Here is a 13,767-nt window from a genome sequence, read left to right on the forward strand (position 1 = left end):
AAAATAGTTACAGGTAAAAAAGTAATAAGAATTTAGCTATTTTTTTATGTAAAATAAAATTTGAATAAAAATACACTTTAAATTTCGGAAAAATTTCAACATAAGATGCTAACTTTTTACATTTGAGGAGTTCTGAAAGTTAATACCATGATCTCTATAATCAAACTTGAACTTTTTTGAATGACTTTGCGAGTGCCAGGCTATTTAGGTCTCAACTGGGTCCCATGACTCTCATCCTTGAATCATATCGAAAAAAAAATCTGCAAAACACACCAAAGAAGATTCACAAAACTCTCCAGCTGCTTACACAATAACAACTTCCTTCTCTTCTCTTCTCTTCTCTTCCAACTACCTTTCCCACTTCTATTTCTCTTCTCCTTCACTTACACAACTCCTTCACGCACAGAATTCTCCTAATTTTCTCACAAAGTTTAAATCGAATCGTATCAAACACGTAACTACGCTGATCAAACTCATGGATTCTCTCTCATCGGTTCCTCCGTCGATCGTTCTTCCTCCTGGAAAGCTTCCCCGCCACCACCATCATCGGTGGCGAATCTCCGCTCTCTCTTCTCACGCCAAGCCAAAATCGCCGTTTCCTCAATTCCAGATACCTGGAAGTTGTAATAGAATGGGGAGGTCTATGGCTGTTTGTTGCAAATTGAGTAGCGGAGGAGACAAAGAAGAAGAGGAAAGTTCGAGGAGAGATGAGGAAGTGGAGAGAGCGCTTCGTATGGATGGGACTATTCCAGGAACTCCTAACGAGTTTGTAGAGCAGGTGTCGTCACGTGCCTATGACATGCGTAGACATCTTCAGCAGAGTTTCGATAGCAGCAGCTATGACGGTAAACCTCATTTCTCTCGTCTATTTCAGCTTCTCTTACTGTTTATATTTCGTTTGACTTATTTCTTACCCCTTTCGTCCCAATTTGGTCGTTTGAAGTTTAAGAAAGATTGAATTTTAAAACTTGTGGTCGAAAATATGCCATAAAAAATTTTGTGGCTATAAATCATAAAATTAATTGTTAAATTAGAAGTTTAAAGTTAGATTTTTTTTAAATATAGAACGGAAAAGGTCCAAATATGCCTTGAACTATGCGAAATTGAGTGGATTTGCGTGCCGTTAGTACTTTGGCACAAACATGTCACTATTGTCCCGTACTTGCTTCAAATATGCCCTTGTTTTAAACGGCCCCATATGGAGGGCATATTTGGTCCCACGCGCATACTTTGAGGGCATATTTGACCCATTAAAGTTCTTAAGCTTTTATGTTATTGAGTTATCTTGTTTGGTTCATGACATTATAATGGAAGTTTGTAATAATAAAATCCTCCTCTCAAATCGATTGATTTTCTTAACTAAATTTTAAATACAAACAAAGAAAAGCAAAGTATTCAAAAACCTAAACCATTTGTTGGAACACCTATATCAATAAATGTCTTCACGGCCTCTTATGCCTCAAAATACCACTAAATAGCCACTCTCGGCATCACAACAATAAAAACTAATACAATAGACAAGTCTAGCCACCATAGGCAATAAATGAATCAACTGCACTAATCAAATGTGTCGAATCTCAACTCATTAGCGAAAAATAAATTACTTAATCGCTCCTCAAAAACAAAACATTATACACTTTGCTTAGGAACAAAGAGAAGCATGGTGTAGGAACAGCGAGAAGTAAAGTGTACAAGAACCTAAACCATTTGTTGGAAGAGAAACCTCTCAAATTGGCCAGCCACTATGTATGTTTCTCTTCCACTAATTGGTTTAGGTTTTCTATATTTTGCTTCTCCTTGTTCGTATTTAAGATTTCCAGAAGGAAAGCAATCGATTTGAGGGGGAATTTATCATTACAAACTTCTATTATGAACCAAACAAGATTACTCAATAACATAAAAGCTTAAGAATTTAATGGGCAAAATATTCCCTCAAAGTATGCGCATGGGACCAAATATGCCTTCCAATATGGGGCCGTTTAAAATAAGGGCATATTTGGAGCAAGTATTGGACGGTAAGGGCATGTTTGTGTCAGAGTATAAGGACGGGCAAATTCGCATAGTTTAAGGGCATATTTGGACCTTTTCCGAGTACAGAAAGGTATTACTTATTTTTAACAGAAAAGTATCACATAAAATGGGGCAGAAGGAGTACATTCGAAGTAGCTGCAAAAAAATATTAAAATAGGGGTTGAAAAGTGTAAACATTTAAATAAGTTAACAGAATTTAAATATTAAAGTTTTGAAAGTTATATACAAGAATGCTCTCAAGCATTTGGAGTTAGTTTTTCACTAACTCATATGGAATACCGAATTAGTTTTCACATAATTGGTCACTCGAGTCTAGTAAAGGAGCCAAGAATTCATACAAGGGGATTAAGAAAAATGTTAGAATGTCAAAATTAGGATTTGAACCTATGATCTAAATTTTTCAACCCCTTTTGTCACTACACTTATGTCAAGGGGATTTAACAGTTTATATATAACTCTAGAAAATTGATTTTTACCTATGTTGCACGCACTCTTCAACAAAATCGTCGGGTCTGTATCGGATCATCCAAAAGTGCAGCAATATTTTTGAGGATCCGAATAACATAGGTTTTTACGCATTTATGCAGTATAATTTTGGGGTGAATGGGATCCAGTTGAACCCCCTTGCTTCCACTTAGCTCCACCACTGCTTGAATTTATAGTCTACCTATCGCATCTCTTTTTCTACTTATACTTTCAGACTAGGTGAGTAGGCCAAGTCTTTAGGTTTGTTTAAGCAGGTTTGGACTAAAGTCGTTGCAAAAGAACACCTAACACGAAAACAAATGCTGCAAAACACCAGTTTAACTTGAACATTTTAAACCTGAAAAGACGATAGCCTCCATGACCAGTGCTTGCTGTGCTGGCGTATTTCCTAGTCTTTCTTCCACTTCCCAAATTGTTTCCGGAATTGAAATAAGTCAGAAAAATGAAACCAAGAGGTGATTACATAGAGTACTATAATCGAGATTTAATAAAATCTTTTTTCTGTTTAAGCAAACACTGGTGCAATTTCTTTTGTAATTTGCCTTTGATGTGGTGCCTGAATTAAGTAGCTTTGTCAAAGTTGCAGACTTGCAGTTACTATATTAAAAACGGGAGTAACTGCAAAAAAAAATCACTGGATTATCATATCCTTTGTCCTTTCTACTTGTGTTATGATACAAAATGAGGTTAAGGTTCAAGAGAAGGAGACATTATTGACTTGCATTTAAAGGAATCTTAGGCTTTTGATGAAATATTCAACCTTTAATGCATTAAATATCTCTCTTTAGTTTAGAATAGTTGGATATTGACATGGTTTTGAAGGTCGAAAAATTATTCTTTTCTCCATTTTCTGAAATGTCATATCCAGTGTTGATTATGATTAAGGCAAATTGCAATTGCCTAACATGTTTTGCAAAGTTTGACTGCATTAGTGGGGGATGTTTGTAAATTTATATCACCTAACTTTCTTATCCTGTTCTTGGAGGCTTTAAGATCAGGACAAAGTCTCTCTTTATGCGCAGTTCCCATCAGATAACAATAACATCGATATTCCTTTCTCCTTCTTGAGTCCCATCCTATTCCACAATCAAACATGGAAATGATGCTTTTGAGATCTCCTCATAATAGTAACTGTTGCTGCTATTTTCAGAAGAATTCAGCTGAACATAAAAGTAATAGTTGCGTCTAATTTATCTAGAAATAGAAGAACTAAGTAGCTATATTACAAACATATAAATGAAGACTGTATCTTTTTATACAAATAAAAAATTTAGCATTTTTTAATCCTTGACAGTTAAAAACAGTAATGCATAACAATGAACAAAGAAATTTTGATCTCATTTCATAAACTGTGTTTTAGCTTCTTTAAAACACTTGTAATTATCCATATTGTACAAAACTTGAAAATAATGAAAAGTTCTGTTAAGATATAACCAAGCACCTTATACGTGATAAGATAATGAGGATGCAAGAAAGATAAGTCGGAAAATGCACATAAAAGTAATGACTCACCAAAAAGGTAGTCTCACTGAAAGATTGAAAGTAACTGTAAAAAGAATACACTAGAATGATTACTTGCCCTTCTAGCATCTTTTAAACCATTTTTGTGCATTTTCCATAAGAAAAAAACTCTTAACGCTATCAATTTTCTGATCTGCAATAAAGTTAACGAATTTTATTTTAAGCTTAACATATTATAAGGAAGCGTGCAGCAACCTCATCATATATTCTTATTAAGAATTATTTGTTAATTATTTTTATTTACACTAGATTATTATACTTCAAGATTACTATATATTAGTTAAACATTACTTTCCCTTAAAAAAACTTTATTCTGCAAACTTTTTTGCATAGAAATGATAAATCTTTTCTGTTTGTAATTTTTCATTATGATTGCACTTGTATATGAAGTAGTTTATTAAAAGTGCATCAAACATTCGATAGAATCTCTACCTTAAAGACATACTTGTGTAATGTAGGTCATAGAGTAGAAAACCAATATAAGTAAAAGCAAGGTTACAGTAGCAGCTAGGGCCTATATCAAAACCAAAGAACATGAAGGACATAAGCTAGTTGTAATGTTTGCATTTTGAGCATTTCTCTTTCTAAGTGTGAAGAAGTCACTGCTTGTTGATCTTTTACTACAGTACTGGAGGCTAACCCTTGGAGAGAAACACCTAAACCTGTATACGTGCTGACCCAGAGGGAGAATCAGTTGTGTACAATGAAGACCCGGAAAAACCAAAGGTCTGTTTCTTTCTTTTAGTTTAAGCTAGAATTTTAATTACCTTTTCTTAATTAGATTCTTTTCGTCATGCAGTGAGGTTGAAAGAGAGCTTGGGATGTTGTTCTCGAAAGGTGGAAAATGGAAAAACCGTGCAAAGCAGCCAGAAGCTGACACAAGATTTCAGATGCTTGTTGAGGATATCAGAGAGGGAGTACTTGTAAGTATTTGTGTTGATGCCTCTTTCAGTTTTCCATGACATTCTAAGTTTTCTTACATATTTAATAATATCTAGAGCATGGAAGATCTTGAAGCATCTGTAACCCTTCAGAAAAAGGTTTAAGTTAGTAATACATATTCTTAAAGTAAAGAAGAATTGTCGTACATTGAAGCATCACTATGTGTACAAAAATTACATCCTTAAAGTATGATGCCTGAGACTATTTCCAAACATGAGCTTTACTAAGATTTTTTAGAAAAAAAGTATATCTGCACATAGTGTTCAAGAAATGACATTTTAGTAGAGCTTAAACATAGTTGATTGTTAGGTGATTAGACATCCTCCTACATCTGCTGACCTTTGATTGATGGTTGAAAAAGTTCTCTTTCTGTAAATGGTCCAGATGCAATTCCATATATCACTTGGAAGATCAAAATTGATGGAGAGAGAAATTTAGGAAGGGAAAGAATAAAATTGAAAAGTTATGGCCTTAAGCATATTGGTGTCATTACGTGAGGTCTTGAATTTCACTTGTATGAAGTTGTTGACAGTATGCCACATGAAATGATTCAGATATATTCTGGAAGCTACACTTTTACAGGTCTAGCATCACACTTTCTGTGCTGTCGTTGAGTGAATATGCAACAGCTGATCATTCTATTTAACTTCAGAAAAAATCAGTTCTATTTTTCAATTATTTATGTGTGTGTATCGTATATCTTCTTGTGAAAGGAGGAGTGTATAGATAATGTAACAACCTCTCAGAGGCTAAAGCTCTATATATGCTTGCAACTCTGATGACTAGAATGCCAATACTTGGCATCCCCTTAAACCTAAATAAAAAGGAAGGAAAAAAAATGATGAAAACGGGAGGTCATAATTGGATGAGGGCTCTTTTATGAAAGAGCATTTTAGATTGTAATGGTAGAAGGTTGGAGCACTGTGAGCTTTAGATGAAAATACTTATGCTTCTAATTTTCTAGACTGCAAGTACATTTCTCTTTGGAAATTTTTACTGAAGTTAAATTGCTGAATTGTTTGAAAGTTTTGAAAGAGAAGGAATGGCGTTTAATTTGTCAAAGTGTTGGTCTTGTGATTGAATATGGAAAGAGGACAGTGTCATGTTGGTGGAATATGCATTTATTTATGTAGACGTGTTATTGCTTTCCACTTTCCCCAGGGCTCATTCCATCCCAATGGAGGGCAGTTCGTATATCGTTTATAGAATGCCTAGAATATTAAGTCCGCCTTTCCACAAAGCAAATCACTCCTTTGATTTATATCTGAAAGTGTTCAGTTCTTGTCCCTCTTATTGGTCTTTCATCAGCATCTTTATCCAGAATTTCTAGAATTTTTGGTTTTCCATCATCTTTCCAGGTCCAGTTCTCATTCTCCAGTAACTTGACATTCCTGCCTAAATCAAAGGCTTAGTCATTTTGCAGCAGATAGATCTTGTTAGTTTTTCTATTTTATTGTTCTTTTAAATGTTTGAGAGCATGTCAGTGCCCTGTTTAGTGACAAGTTTATTGACAAATATTATGGGTAGATTGTGAAAGGCTCGTGTGGAGCCCTGGCGTAACTGCTGCCATGTGACCAGGAGGTCACGGGTTCAAGTCGTGGAAACAGCCTCTTGCAGAAATGCAGGGTAAGGCTGCGTACAATAGATCCTTGTGGTCCGGGCCTTCCCCGGACCCGCGCATAGCGGGAGCTTAATGTACCGGGCTGCCCTTTTTTTTTTGTGAAAGGCTCGTGTGGCTAGAAGAGTGAACGTGCTAATCATTCGTATTGTGATATTCGTACATAGATAAAGTTGGTAATTCACCATTCTCGGTCTTTTGGATAAGATCAAATGAAGTTAGGAACTAATATGTTAAACTCTGTGAAGGTATTTGAGGATGAAAATGAGGCTGCAAGATACTGTGACTTGCTTCAGGGAGGTGGTCAAGGCTGTGAAGGTGTTGCTGAGATCGAAGCTTCATCAGTAAGAAAAAAGCTACAAAGCTACTTTTCAGGAGTGAGTTATTTTCTAGTCGTCCTAATTGTAATTTGACCCTTCTGTAGGTATTTGATCTATGCCGGAAGATGAGGGCGCTCGCAGTTTTATTTCGTCGGGGCAGAACACCTCCTTTGCCTGAAAGCCTCAAGCTAAACTTAAGGGCACGCAAGCGCTCGCTCGAAGACCAAGAGAACTTAATGTAACGTTCCTGCATTTGATTTAAGCCAAGTACATGTGATCTCAGTTGTCTAGTATGCAAAACATATTGGACACAATAATATAATTCTTCTCTGTGCAGCTATTTTAGCCTGTATAGCTCTGACATGTATATTATAGATATGTCACATAATTCTAATGATTAATGTATATAAAGGATTTTCAGCCGCATCCCATCAAATCATCACTGCGAAATTTGAGTAGTTTATATGCGATGCTATAGCTGGAATAACAGGACAAAGAGTATATAGGTCCACTAGGAGCAGCTCATCAAATAGCCACTTTGTACTTTTGGGGTTCTCTGTTTTAAAAGGCAGAATTGGGACTCGCCCGGGGCTCGGCCTTGGGCAGAGCACTCGTAAAACGCCCTTGGACTTATGTGTGGGGCTTAGTCCCGTGAGACTTACGCCTCGGTCGTCGGGGATTACGCCCCGGACACGCCCAACGCCTTGCGTACTGGGCTCGCCTAATAGAACTTTATGCAATTGTGTATAACTAACCTTATAAATCCTCAATTTTTTTAAGGGATTTTTTCTTACCTATACCATATATGAAACCTTATTACCAAAAATGTGCATAATTCCTAAATTACCCGCCCAGTCCACATTATTTCTACAGTTTTTGTACCAATCATTAAAAGCTAATTAATAGCAGCTGTATCTTCCTATTTTTGCGAGCTAAATTTTAGGAGCAGAATATTCTGAACAGATTTGGCGTGAATAAGATCATATCATATCACGGAAATCGCTCATCTTTAATTTATAAACAAATTCTGTTCGTCGAAATCAAAATATCAGTTCGTCGCTACAAATCAAACTATCAGTTCATCGAAATTAGAAGCTCAATTCCAAATTGTAGAAATCAGTTCTGCAAATCTCAGTTTGTCGACTTTTTTCATCAATCCCTAATCAAAAAGTTCAAGTCAAATTGTAGAAATCAATTCTGCGATTCTCTGTTATTCGTCTTTTTTTTTTTCTGAATCCAAAAAATCAAAAAAGCGACAAAATATTGAACAATAACTCTGCAACGACAAGCAATCATGTCCAAAATCCCAATCATGCTACATTTTAATGGAAATTGGGATAGCTATGGCAGCCTCTCCCGTCATAGAGGAATATCAAAGTGAGATTGTAGATAATTTGTAGACAAATTGTAGTTAATTTGTAGATTGTAGATAATTTGTAGATATAATTGTAGATACGTTGTAGATAAATTGTAGATAAACTATTTTATGATTATAAATATTTTTATTGCTGTTTGTTATGTAATTCTAGGTGAGGGCTTCAACAGATCATATCCATACTGTGATAGATGGTGTAAAGCGGTACATGAATCCTACATTATAACTACTATTAACTACAAAAACTCTACAATTATGTATAAAACCAGCTCTACAATTTAAACAAATTTACCTACAGTTTACCTACAGTGAATGTACAAATTACCTACAGTTTAAGTACCTAATATAAAAATAACTACAATTTACCTACAGTTACAGGGCAAACAGGCAACACATCATCCACAATCATGTCTACGTTATATCTACATTTTAGACTACAATTAATCTTGTAATGTTCTACATAAACTACAAACTAACTACAATTACACTATAAACAGTAAAATACAGCAATAAAACTATTCTGTCCATAAAATATCTACAACAACAAAAGGCAGAACATCACAACTACCAGTATCCATTATCACTCAAACCACAATTATTTTATATATAAACTTACTGTAATCTCGTCGTTTATCGCAATGAAAATAATAGAAATTGGTTAAACATGCTCAAATCCTCCACAACCTTTTCACTGGGTATGGGTAAAAGAACGTGGGTACGGGGCTGAGGGATTCAGAGAGAGAAAGTAAGGGAGGAGTGGAGATACTTGGCGGGTAACGGAAACCCTTTAATTAAGGAGTAAAAAAAATCTCATTAATTATACCCTTAATTAGTTATGGTATAGAAATGGTAATTTGGTATACTAAGTGTAATTAAGTCAAACCTTAAACATTGAGGGTAAAAAGGTTTCCTATGTGGTATAGGAATGTAAAAATTCCTTTTTTTAATAAATGGTTGACTATTCAAAATTACTTTTTTCTTAATCATAAATCATTAAGTTGAGAGTATTTTATGTCATAATTAAAATAAAAATTATTGCATGTTATCCACTAAAATTGCTATGATAGTAGATTTTAAATAAATATTTCATTTAAAAGTATTTATTTATTAACTTTTGTTATGTCTTTATTATATTAGTCCGTAATTTTTTTATAATTATTTTCCTAAATATTATTTTTTTCACGTTTACGAGCTACAATACGTATTAATTTAATAGCTCAGTATTAGCTAGTAACTATTTATAAATAATTAGTTATCATGATATAGTATGGTGAATTATGTGTCACTTTATTAACTTGTTGAAATTTAAAAATAAATTATGTTAGAGAATCATATTTAAATTGTGAATTATATTTTTATATAAATTCTCTTTCAAATAGAAAACATATTAAATAAAAGGAGTATTTTTTTTAAAAAAAAATTAAATTATAATATCGAAATTCTTTCAAGATTCATTACTCCTTAAGAGATGCATATAAGATTTTGCATCGAATACATTACTTTGGATGTTTGAGTTGTAACGGCGTTGCAACTAGTTTGCATATTATGATGTATGTCATACTTTTTGTATTATTCATAGTTGAATTATAATTTATAAATATTTTAAATAGATTATTTGTTATAATTTTGTAATTTTAATGTAATTTTTATAATTATTTTTTATTTTATATTATCTTAAAATTCTTGAAATTAATAAAATTTAAAGATCCGTGGAACTTACGCCCCATGTCTCAGGGCTTACGCCTCGCCTCGTCAGAGGTAAAACGCCTCGCCTCACGCCCTCGCCTTTTAAAACATTGTTGGGGTTAATGAATCGGCAGTCCTCCTATTTGCTACTTAAAAACCCGTTTATAAGAATTGTTTGTCACTCGGATTGACAAAGAAGGCTTGGATTGGAGATTCATTCTCTTAAAACTACTGTATTATTTAAGCACATAACATACTTGTTGATTGTAGTATTATGTCTAGTTGCGCCAAGGATGTGGTTTAGTGATCAATGTAGTAGGGGATCAATGATTATGAGGTATCAAGTTCAAATTTCTATCTATTTGCCTAAGTATTGATGGACAGAGTTACTAGATACTTGTGTTGCGATGGAAAGTAGCAAGTACTTGATGGAATAATTAAGATGCATGCAAACTGACCGGATATCACCGTCATAAAAATAGTATCATGTATTATGATAATATTAGGATGGTCGTGTTCATCCCTTATCAAAAAAATAAAAATAATTATTGAAAACTTAAGAAGCTTAACAAGCACGAAAGGCCTACTCATGGGTTAGGGTTGACTTTGATGATAGGCTATAATTGCATATTTAAGTCGCTTATTACACTCGAATTTACTGCACTTTAATTGAGTTTGCGCTTTAATCGCTAGTGTTTTGCACTAATTGTGTGTTTTATGTCTTGTAGGTGTGATTCCGAGCTATATAGATGTTATGGAATGAATTTAAGTGATTTGAAGCTTTGAAGTCTGAGTAAAAGCTCAAGGAATTAAGCCGGGATCGTGTTCGGGGGTCAAATTTGATAATTAAGTACGAACGAAGACTTGAGGAGGACATATTTTGGACACAAATTAGACCTAAGGAGGTGGAGAGACACTACTTTAGGGTTAGACAACACCCTTGGAGGCAAGAACACATTGGGAGCAAGGCGGAGAATTCTTCTACGAGTTTTTTCCTTCCTCTTCCTATTTTTTTCATTGTTGGTTATGGCTTTTAGTATTGTAGTTTACATACTATTATGAATAGCTAATTTGTTATCTAGAGTTATGATAGAACCTTTTGTAGGATAAATTCTTGTTATGTTTTTATATAATTGAGCCATAGCTTTTCTCTATTTGTTCAACTACGTTTATATTGTGGTTGGTTGAAGAGCTCTCAATTAGCTGTGCCTATTTGGTATGCATAACTCGGGAGAGAATGCATATTTAGGTAATTGTTAAACAGCACCACTCCCAGAGTATATGAGGGATCAATAATCGAGGGTTTAAAGGCGGGATTAGGGATAACGAAGCCTTGGGTGCGATCTGAAGTGAGCTGTATTAAAAGCCAGCTAGCGTAGCTCGGGAGAGTGCGTCTAGTAAATTATCGTAATTACTCGGGAGAGATTTACGGTAATAAGAGTGCTCATGATCGGTAGAGAATACTTAGGCGAAATTATAGAAGACATAGCGGGAAGGATTCCAACAATTGGGGAAATCATAACTCTAGACCTCCTTAATCTTTTCTCTAACCCTCAATATCTTTAGTTGTTAATTCACTATTTTAATTTGTTAGTTAAGTAGTTAAACACAAGAATCTTAATATCTATAGGTTAGGAATTGTTCAAGCTTGTCTTCTTGGTGATAGTGAACAGCTGTAGCTAAACCTTAGTTCTCTGTGGGATTGACACCGGACTTGTAAACCGGATTATATTTACAGCAACTGCTTAGTCCTTTTTATAAGGCATAGTTGGGCGTGATCAGACTTCGATAACAAGCATATTTACTTCCCTCTTTTGCATGTTGTCGTATCATTTCTAGCAAATTGAACGAGTCTTGAAATGGGAAATCGACTGGAACAAGAATATTCGTGATAAAGAGCAGACAATAAATATTTGATTAATACATTGCCATAACAATGACAACGGATAAGATACAACATAAGAATGGATATCATATGACAATGAAATCAGCTGTCAATATAAAGTACATTTTCAAGAGAAATTAGATAGGGTCGTCTACAAAGGAGGCCAAGCAGTGGAATCTATCTCTTCAAAAGAGTTGAACATCGTGAAGTCCACCCTCTAAAATACGGAAAAAGGTTCAAAATGTCCCTAAACTATTAGAAAAGGTTTAAAAATACCCTTAATCCACCTATTGGGCTAAAAATACCCCTCCATCCACTTTTTTGGTTCACTTATGCCCTTTGACCGTTAGGTCAATGTTAAATTAAAAATTATTATTATTCTTTTTGTAAAACTTAGAAAAAAATATTTTGCAAAATTTTTTCGTTTTTTTAAACTGATGCACCAATAGTCCACTAATTTAGTAAAGTCCTTTTTTTTCAGTTTTTACAAAAAAACGATTCATTTTTTACAAAAAAAAACATTTTTTTTTCAGTTTTTAAAGCATTTTTTTGTAAAAATTGGAAAAAAATTGTAAAAAAAAAATGTTTTTAATAAAATATTTTCGCTTTTTAAAAAATAAAAAAAATATTTTCGTTTTTGAATTTTTTTTTCATTTTTTTTAAAGCATTTCGTTTTCAGTTTGTTTTTAAAGAAAAAATATTTTCGTTTTTTAAATAAAAAAAACTGAAAAACGAAAATATTTTGTCGAAAATAATTTTTTTCAGATTTTTAAAAAATTGAAAATATTTTATTAAAAACTTTTTTTTCTGTTTTTCCAAAAAAAGTTCAGTTTTTACAAAAAAAAGCTTTAAAAAAACTGAAAAAACAAATATTTTTTTGTAAAAACTGAATTGTTTTTTGTAAAAACTGGTGAAAAAAAAAGAAGAAGAAAACTTTACTAAATTATTGGACTACTGTTGCATTAGTTTAAAAAACGAAAATATTTTGTAAATTTTTTTTTTTTAAGTTTTACAAAAAGAATAATAATTATTTTTAATTCAGTATTGACCTAACGGTCAAAGGGCATAAGTGAACCAAAAAGGTGGATGGATAGGTATTTTTAGCCCAATAGATGGATAAAGGGTATTTTTAAACCTTTTCCAATAGTTTAGGGGCATTTTGAACCCTTTTTCCGTTAATTTAAACAAGAACAACTAAAAAGTAGAAAGATATCATAGTTTTATTATCTGATATAAACCAACAAACATTTTGCAAATTATTGTGTATTGTAAAATGTATGTCGACATCAAGGATTGTCGGTCATATGCTGCTTGTTATAAAGGCCACCGACTGTCTATCGCCGGTGACCGGTGTCATTCTAACTTATTTTCACGTTCCATGGTCATAAAATATAGATTTTTCAAGTATAATTTAACAATGTCCAGTCTATTATTATTATTATTATTATTATTATTATTATTATTATTATTATTATTATTATTATTATTATTATTTAATTTTATGATTACAGATTTTTTTTTTCATTTTGGTTAGCTTTACTATTTTTTGCTATCATTAATTTTTTGTTCTACAGTATTTTATTATAAGTTTTTTACTCTTGTATTTTTAAAATTTGTTTTGAAAAATATTTTTCTTGCGCCGGAGACCTATCAAAAACATCTCTATCACAAAAAGGTAGGGGTAAGATTTACGTACACATCACCCTCCTAACCCTACTTGTGAAATCACGTTGAGTACGTTATTATTGTATAATTTAACAATGTCACTACCAAATTTGTAAACTTGTACTTCAAACCCTTATGTTCTAATTCTTAAGAACGTTACCTACGCAAATCCTGATAGAGGTGTTAATAGGGAGAAATTCAAAAATAGCCAGATTTACATTAAAATATCATGGTATAG

At 33.2% G+C, this 13,767-nt stretch overlaps 1 protein-coding gene across 1 annotated transcript; it reads left to right on the top strand.

Moving 5' to 3' along the window:
* Positions 1–224: 224 nt before the first annotated feature.
* LOC109214568 lies at positions 225–7,344 on the top strand. The gene is made up of 5 exons (XM_019378506.1): positions 225–845; positions 4,665–4,764; positions 4,838–4,961; positions 6,847–6,942; positions 7,023–7,344. Exons 1-5 carry the CDS (start codon positions 476–478, stop codon positions 7,158–7,160), a joined length of 828 nt encoding a protein of 275 aa, XP_019234051.1. The 5' UTR covers positions 225–475; the 3' UTR covers positions 7,161–7,344.
* The last annotated feature ends 6,423 nt before the right edge of the window (positions 7,345–13,767 follow it).

This window comes from Nicotiana attenuata, unplaced genomic scaffold (assembly GCF_001879085.1).
Source record: "Nicotiana attenuata strain UT unplaced genomic scaffold, NIATTr2, whole genome shotgun sequence".
Taxonomy (NCBI): Eukaryota; Viridiplantae; Streptophyta; class Magnoliopsida; order Solanales; family Solanaceae; genus Nicotiana; species Nicotiana attenuata.

What these genes read in the sequence shown, in the direction of transcription:
- LOC109214568 (XM_019378506.1), top strand. Translation starts at nt 476, where the DNA reads ATGGATTCTCTCTCATCGGTTCCTCCGTCGATCGTTCTTCCTCCTGGA. An exon ending in AAGACCCGGAAAAACCAAAG is followed by an intron (nt 4,765 to 4,837) that starts GTCTGTTTCTTT and finishes TTCGTCATGCAG; the next exon opens with TGAGGTTGAAAGAGAGCTTG. An exon ending in CTGAGATCGAAGCTTCATCA is followed by an intron (nt 6,943 to 7,022) that starts GTAAGAAAAAAG and finishes ACCCTTCTGTAG; the next exon opens with GTATTTGATCTATGCCGGAA.